This window comes from Eumetopias jubatus, unplaced genomic scaffold, assembly GCF_037043125.1.
Source record: "Eumetopias jubatus isolate StellerSeaLion01/CBP00866 unplaced genomic scaffold, mEumJub1_p1.0 scaffold_17, whole genome shotgun sequence".
NCBI lineage: Eukaryota > Metazoa > Chordata > Mammalia > Carnivora > Otariidae > Eumetopias > Eumetopias jubatus.
Genome location: NW_028274823.1, coordinates 28,822,974 through 28,830,341, shown reverse-complemented (window position 1 = coordinate 28,830,341; position 7,368 = coordinate 28,822,974). Strand labels below are relative to the sequence as shown.

General features: G+C 59.4%; 1 protein-coding gene across 1 annotated transcript; it reads left to right on the top strand.

Moving 5' to 3' along the window:
* Positions 1 to 692: 692 nt before the first annotated feature.
* On the top strand, positions 693 to 4,942 carry KAZALD1 (Kazal type serine peptidase inhibitor domain 1). The gene is made up of 5 exons (XM_028098755.2): positions 693 to 1,912; positions 2,293 to 2,849; positions 3,995 to 4,155; positions 4,235 to 4,382; positions 4,569 to 4,942. The coding sequence occupies exons 2-5, from the start codon at positions 2,345 to 2,347 to the stop codon at positions 4,661 to 4,663; spliced, it is 909 nt and encodes a 302-aa protein (XP_027954556.1). The 5' UTR covers positions 693 to 1,912; positions 2,293 to 2,344; the 3' UTR covers positions 4,664 to 4,942.
* Positions 4,943 to 7,368: the final 2,426 nt, after the last annotated feature.

The window sequence follows — 7,368 nt, the reverse complement described above, 5'->3', positions numbered from 1 at the left end:
ACAAGATACAGTGAAAAGTTAGGCACGATTCCTAATACCAAATGCTTAGAGCATAGCAAAGACTGAAAGTAAACAGCCGGTACAATAAAGTGGGGTAAGTGAAGAGTTTCTAGGTCTGGGGAGTTTGTTGTTTAAATACTGGCTCCAAGTCTTAGAAGCCGATAACAATTCATTATGAGATGCCCGACGGCTTCCGCCTGATATACTGGAAGTGATCTCCACCCTCAAGGCATTTTGTAATTCAGAGCCAGAGACATCCTTGAGTAGCTCCATTGGTCAGCTCCGCAATTTCATGTCCCTTCCTACCCCGCTCCCCCGTTTTGTTCAGGGCTTCCTGCAGTTCTCTTACAGTTCACTTGTGCTCTAGGTCAACAATTCAGTTGGCCCCAATGCCAAGGACAAGTGATTACCCACAACTATCAGCAATCGCTGGCTCCACCCACTCTTTTTCCTGTTTGAAACCCGCGGGCCTTTCCTGCTTTGAATTCCTAGACTTCCTGTTCTGATTCTCGCGACAGTTGCGAGGTCTCGCGTGAAAGTTCGCTCGTTGTCCTTCTTGAGTTTTGGAGACCAGGGGGATTGTATATGTGCTTTCGCCCACCTCGTCAGAGTCCCTCTGGCCAGGAGTGACGTGCACGCGGCTAGGGGACCCCTAAATGAAAGGGCTTGGCCGAGTTCAGGTCCGGAGGGAGAGTTCTGGACCGCATCCGGGAGTTTTGACTCTCCAGCCCTCCAATACGCATGCGGGGCCGATCCCCCTGGGCGGTCTGGAGGCGGTCGCCAGCCCTTAACTTCGGGACTGGTCAGGAGGCCCAGGTTCAGGCCGCTAGGCCGGGGGCCCGGTCCTTCCAGGACGAGACTGACTAAATACCGTCACTTCCCCGGCTGCAAAGCTCAGTTTCCGCCCCCTGCAACCTGGACTGCAGCGCGGCTTCTGTAAGCCGCTTGGGGCAGGCTAGGGCGGGGCCTGGCAGACCCCCGGTAAGGCGGGCGGGCGGGCCTCCGGGAATGCTCTCCTCCCCGCCCCCAGCCCAAAGTGCCACGGTGGCGCTGGTGGCGGCCGCGAGACCCAGTGCCTCCGGCCCTGCCGGCCTTGCAAATGTAACCTGTAATCCCAACCCGGAGCGAGGTCGGCGGGGGAGGCGCCCCGCCCACCTCTCCCTGCGGCTGCTGGTCAGCTGGGACCTCTATAATCACTCGGCTCACCCGCTCACCCGCGGGCTGAAGCACCTGCCGGATGTGGGGAGGGAGAAGGCCAGTTGTGGGGTGGCAGATGTAAGCGCCAAGTCTCTGGTCAGCGCCTTGGTAGGGAAGCTGGGTGGACAAGTCTGCAATAGCCCCGGGGAAGTCGGCCCTGGGCTGCGGGGAGACTACGTTGGTTGGCCCTGCCCTCCAGGAGCAACCGGCTTGGCACCAGAGCTCCTACTGCCTCCCGATTATGCAGCTGCTCTGTCAGAGCCCAGGGACTGTAAAGTCCGATGGAACAAGACCTCGACCTTCACTCAACTCTTCCAGCTTCCCAGCCACCCCCATATCCCCTACTCCCAACCCCCACCCCACCCTGTCCCTTGTCTCCTGCCAGCATCGGTGCCCGGTTACGGCTTCTCACTTCTCACTTCTCATTGTGACTTTGGCCCAGCCAGGGCAAGTGGCCCAGGAGGGTCCCGTGTGGCTGCATAAAATTGGCAGCTTCAGAACTGGAGGGAGGGGGTTGTGTGCGACGTCGAGAGGCGGGGAGAGGGGTGGAGGAGTTGCTCTCTGCGTCCAAGTCCCTGGGCTCTCTCAGAGATCCTCAAGCTGGAGCAGAGGTGGCTGGCAGGCCCAGCCGATTGTTGGCCTCTGTTTTCTTTCCACCGCCTGCTTCTTCTGACCGGAGACACAGCTGCTCTGAAGGGCTTAGTCCTGACACTAGGTGAGCACTCTGGGCCCCAGGGCATTACTTCTTCCCCATTCCCACCCTTGTTAACAACTCCTTGGTTCTGGGGCCATCAATTCTCATCCACCTCTAGGGCAGGAAGCTTCAGAGTTGGATGGTTTGTGGTGCTGCCGCTCGTTGGGGTGTGTGTGTGTGTGCGCGCGCGCGCGCTGGCGCTTGAGCTTTATTACCCTTTCTTCTCATCTCTCCCCGACCCCAGTCAATAACTGGATGACTCCTAGAGTCTCCATGCCTCTGTGTTGAGGGTCTCCTTGACTCCAAGGCAGCAGGGGAGGGGGCAGTGCTCAGGTCAGTCTTTGGTACGAGGAACAGTGAGGTTGCTTCTGACCTCCTGTCCTGGCTTCCCTCCCCGGCAGGGTGACACGATCGCGCTGATGCCCGGAGTGCCCGCAGGGCTTCCAGCTAACCATGCCACAGCCGCCCGCCGCTGCCCTGGCGCTGCCCTCGCTACTGCTGCTGCTGCTGGTGCGGACGCCGCCCCCGACAGGCGCGCCGCGGTCCCCAGGCCCCGATTACCTGCGGCGCGGCTGGCTGCGGCTGCTGGCGGAGGGCGAGGGCTGCGCTCCCTGCCGCCCAGAAGAGTGCGCGGAGCCGCGGGGCTGCCTGGCTGGCCGGGTGCGCGACGCGTGCGGCTGCTGTTGGGAGTGCGCCAACCTCGAGGGCCAGCTCTGCGACCTGGACCCCAGCGCCCACTTCTACGGGCGCTGCGGCGAGCAGCTTGAGTGCCGGTTGGACGCGGGCGGCGACCTGAGCCGCGGAGAGGTGCCAGAGCCTCTGTGTGCCTGCCGCTCGCAGCGCCCGCTCTGCGGATCGGACGGCCGGACCTACGCGCAGATCTGCCGCCTGCAGGAGGCTGCCCGCGCTCGGCCCGACGCCAACCTCACGGTGGCGCACCCGGGGCCCTGCGAATCAGGTACGCACGGCCCGGGGGCCCTACCTCCGGCACTTGGGGCACTCGAGGCACACGAGGCATTGCTCCCCGACCTCCGACTGGATTGGTCTCTGGCCGGCGGAGCGAAAAAAATGAGGCCGGGGAGTCCTCGCGTCCAGTATAAGAGCCGGCTCTTGCTGCTGGTCCGCAGAGACCGCCGCAGCAAGGTGCGGGTCTGAGCTCTGTCGGCAAGCTGTGTGCCCCGAGGCGCGTGAAAGCCCCAGACCCGGCTGGCAGGGACCAACCCTCTGAGGGAGCAGGCACAGAGCCAATGATTGGTCTCAAAACTGAGAGAGCGAAGAGATTCCCAGACTTTGCCCAGACCGCTGGAGCGCGGACAACGAGACTTGGCTTCCAGAGAGATGCAATCGGGTTTTCCTTGGGCGGATTGGGATTCGATTCGTAGAGCAAGCGGTTAGCCCAGTCTCCCCACTTCCCTTCTGTTTCTTCCGTGCCTCAGGATTCGTGAAGGAGGGGGCTCTACCAGCCCCTCCCTCCCATCCCAGGGGGCTGAGGGCCATTCAGGCCTCAGGTTTCCTTTGGCAGCGTTAGTCACTTTCACTTCCTGAGCCCCTTTGAGGGATTTGGCCTGGTTGGGGCTGCCAGGAAAACAAACACCGGCGGGGTCCCAACACTCTACCCCACAACTGCCGGCTTTCTGCCCGCTGCCCAGATCTGGTTTCAGGTTCTCTGCCTTTCCCACGTGAGAATCGCGCCTCCCCGCCCCGCTTCTCTGGGGCGTGGGGGAGGGCTGCTCTTCAGGTCCTTGGCAACTGGACCTGGTTAGGAAGGGCGTAGGGTAGGGGGAGGTATTGGTTACAAGTATAACAGGCTAGGGGCCTAGAGGGTGGAATGAGGACAGGGGAGCTATGAGGGCTGGAGTGTGGCTGCCAAGCTGTGGCATCCTGCCTGCATGTACCTCTCCATTTCTGAGTTTGTGCCTTGTGTGTACCTGTACCTACATTTATATGTACCCGTGTGTACCTGTCATGTCACGTGTATGGATGTGCATATACCTCCACGTTGATTGTCTTTCCCCACAAACACATCCATGATGGTTCATATATGCGCTGCTTGTGGGGCTGGATGTACCACCCCGTTCTCAGTCCTCCCACCTCCATCCCCAGAGCCCCAGATCGTGTTGCACCCATATGACATTTGGAACGTGACGGGGCAGGACGTGATCTTTGGCTGTGAGGTGTTTGCCTACCCCATGGCATCCATCGAGTGGAGGAAGGACGGCTTGGACATTCAGCTACCAGGGGATGATCCCCACATCTCGGTGCAGGTAGGAGAGAGGAGAGACCTCCTTTGGGCAGCCCAGGGTCCCCCTAGAAGGACCCTGCTGACCCCTCCTCTGGCTCCAGTTCAGGGGTGGACCCCAGAGGTTTGAGGTGACAGGCTGGCTGCAGATCCAGGCTGTGCGTCCCAGTGATGAAGGTATCTACCGCTGCCTGGCCCGCAATGCTCTGGGACAGGTTGAGGCCCCAGCTAGCCTGACAGTGCTCACACCAGGTAAGGGCGAACCCTGGGCTCTGGGGGCCTGGGGGGCGGGGAGACTGGTGGTGGAGTGAGGCCCTTGAATGTGTGTCCATGTGCGTATGTGCATGTGGGTGCACAGGCAAGTATGGCTTTCTCCCAGCCTAGGGGGACTGACAGCCCCTCTTTCCTTTTCTCTCCTTTACCCACATGTGTTTGCAGACCAGCTGAACTCCACAGGCATCCCCCAGCTGCCATCCCTGCATCTGGTTCCTGAGGAGGAGGCTGAGAGTGAAGAGGGCGAGGATTACTACTAGGTCTGCCGCCCTGGCCTATGGGGGTGGGTGAGGGGGATAGTAGTCATCCCTGCTCTTGAAAAGACATAAAAGGGGGAGCAGGGCCCTTTCATTGCTTTAATGCCCTTAATAGGGGAGACATGGTGGTGGTAAGTAGGGAGACAAAAGTTGGTAGAGGGTAAGGAGAGAGGCAGACACTAGGGGAAGTGGGAAGCAAAGGGGCCCATGGAGGAGATGCTGTGGCTGGGACAGTCTCCAGCGTGGAGCAACCAGGCAGAAGACAGCAGCTGCCTGCTGGTCCCTAGGCTGGGTGGGAGTGTGCGGGGGGGTGGGGGGGGGGTGCAGAGCAGACACAAAGAGGCAGCCGGGATCCTCCACTTTCCTGCCAGTCTTCCCTCCAGCTCTGCTCAGTCAGTCTTCTGATCTACCCTTTGCCACAACGCCTGCTGTGATTTTTCTAGTCCCTCACCTTTGCCTAGCCTCAGTTTACCCTCTCTCGAAGCTCACCTTCTAGAAATTTCTCCCCTCACCTAAGTTCCAGTTGTACTTACTAACCGCAGTCCTCTTTGCTGTTGGCCATTTGTTGTCTGGAAAAACATAATGGAGCATGGTTTAGGCCAGTGCAGTAAGATGGGCATTTGATCATGTCTAACTTCTGTCCTTCTGAAAAATTTGAGGCCAGGACTGTTTCTTATATTGGACAGTGCCTAGCACAGGACTAGGCACAGTTGGTACGCAATAAAGATTTCTGAACAAACAGAAACAGATGCACAGGTGGTTCATGCAGGTGTGCACATGAAGACCACATTTCCCTGGGAGGCTTTCCATGGTAGTAGGGCACTGGTTTCCAGAAGCTGTAGGTCCTGCTCCCTAAGCACATGCCTGCCAGATGTACAGAGAGGAAGCTTGAGCTGGGGCGTACCCTGCCCTCTAGGGAGGAAGTCTGAAGCCATCTGGTTGGAGGGAGGGTATTCTCCCGGTCTGCACTCCATTTGGGCTGGACTAGAGTTAGATTGCCTGCCCCCGCAGGTGGGGAACCAGGTCGGTGTGGGTAGGGCCCCAGTGTAAAAGTACAAACTGGATGAAGGAGGGGAGAAGTTTGGCCACGAGTATGGGCTGCACCCTAGGATTCCCCTAGGAATCCACCCATTTTCTTGCTGAACCCAGACAAAGTCAGGTAAGCCTGTTTCCTTATCTGCCAACTGTGAGCTGTCCTATCTGGCTGGGGGTCACTGACGGAGCCGCAGTTCCTGGCTCCCCACATCTCTCTCCACGCTTGCTGTACCTAGCCTACTAGGTGAAGCCCAGTGTTTATTGACTGAGTGAAGCAGAAAATGAAAACTTAAGTTCGGGAGGCCAAGATCTTGTGTGTGGATGGCGACAGTCTCCTACGCGCCCGGCCCCGCCCAGAGTCTGGCGCCACTACAGGAGAGATTGTAGTTGGCTCAGTTGTCTGAGCTTGTCCTCTGGGGCCCAAGGCAGGGAGCCCGGGCTCTTGGGAGGGGCGTGGTCCGGAATCCCCACCCGACCGCTTGGCCGCCCCTCCCGCGGGGCCGTAGGGCTCCTCCATAGGCTAAGCCAGAGGACAGCTCTCATTGACTAGTCCTGTCTAGAGCCCGGCGGCCCCAAGACCTGCGCTCGGCAGCTCAAGCGAGTTCGATACTTGGGGTGAATTCCAAGACGACCGCGGAAGCGGAGTAGGGATGTGAGCGGTGTGCCAGGGATGGCGGGGTGGGGGGGGGGGGTGTCGTGTTTTTGGCTTCCGGACCAGAAGGCGGTCTACTTCGCACTGAAAGAGGGGACGTGGTATGGGTTGTTCGACCCTGGCTAGTTCTTCGCCGGGGACTCCCGCCCAGCTGTGCTCGAAGGCGCCCCCTGACGGGTCTATCGATACTACCGTGCCCACCTGCAGCATAGAGGCTCCACCCGAACCAAGAGGGTCACACGCACCCCCCGAGAGTCCGTACTCCTTGATCGCTTTTGTAGACTTTGTAGAGTATTCGAGTGCCGGCTCCCTACAGCCTCAGTTTCCCCCTCCTGGCCCTGCTGGTTCCGGCCCCGCAGCCTGGAATAGAAGGAATCCCCGCTGCTTCACACCCCGCCCCCTCCCCACCTCTGCTCTGCGGACGGGGCTTTAATAACGTCGCTGGAAAGTGACATGCGATTTATTATTAAAGTAATGCGGGGACGGGAAAGGTTTAATAAACGCGCTGCGATGCCGAGGATTATTCACCGCAAATAAATGAGAGCGCGGGCGGCGTTTTAATAAATAATTTCCCACTTGCTCCCGGGGGAAGAGAGGGGAAGGGGTGGAGAAGCTGAGCCGCTACCAGAACTCCCGGCCTCGCCTCCCCACGGGTTTTCAAGCCTTCCCTGCGTCTTTCCTTCGGGGCTGCTCACACCCGAAATGTGAGGTTCCAGGAGAGCTGACTCGGAGTGGCCTAGGCAGGGAGGCGGGAGGACCCTCTGTCCCATCCCCCTTCCCCCAGCTCCGGGATTTTAAGTGGTTTGCTTAAGATGAGCGAATGCCCTTCCGACTCCGAACCAGAGATTGGGAGTCTACACTGTACTGGTGCAGAAGGGGTTAACAGGGACCAGCCCCTCCCTAGCCGAGGGTACTAGGTCCCAGGGTCCGGCCATTCCCTCCACTTTTGGCTGACCCCAGCTGGCCGTCCAGGGCAGGATGTCGGGAGTACATCGGGGTTGGGGGGCTGTGTGTACAGGTG

What these genes read in the sequence shown, in the direction of transcription:
- KAZALD1 (XM_028098755.2), top strand. Translation starts at nt 2,345, where the DNA reads ATGCCACAGCCGCCCGCCGCTGCCCTGGCGCTGCCCTCGCTACTGCTG. An exon ending in ATCCCCACATCTCGGTGCAG is followed by an intron (nt 4,156 to 4,234) that starts GTAGGAGAGAGG and finishes CTCTGGCTCCAG; the next exon opens with TTCAGGGGTGGACCCCAGAG. An exon ending in CCTGACAGTGCTCACACCAG is followed by an intron (nt 4,383 to 4,568) that starts GTAAGGGCGAAC and finishes ATGTGTTTGCAG; the next exon opens with ACCAGCTGAACTCCACAGGC.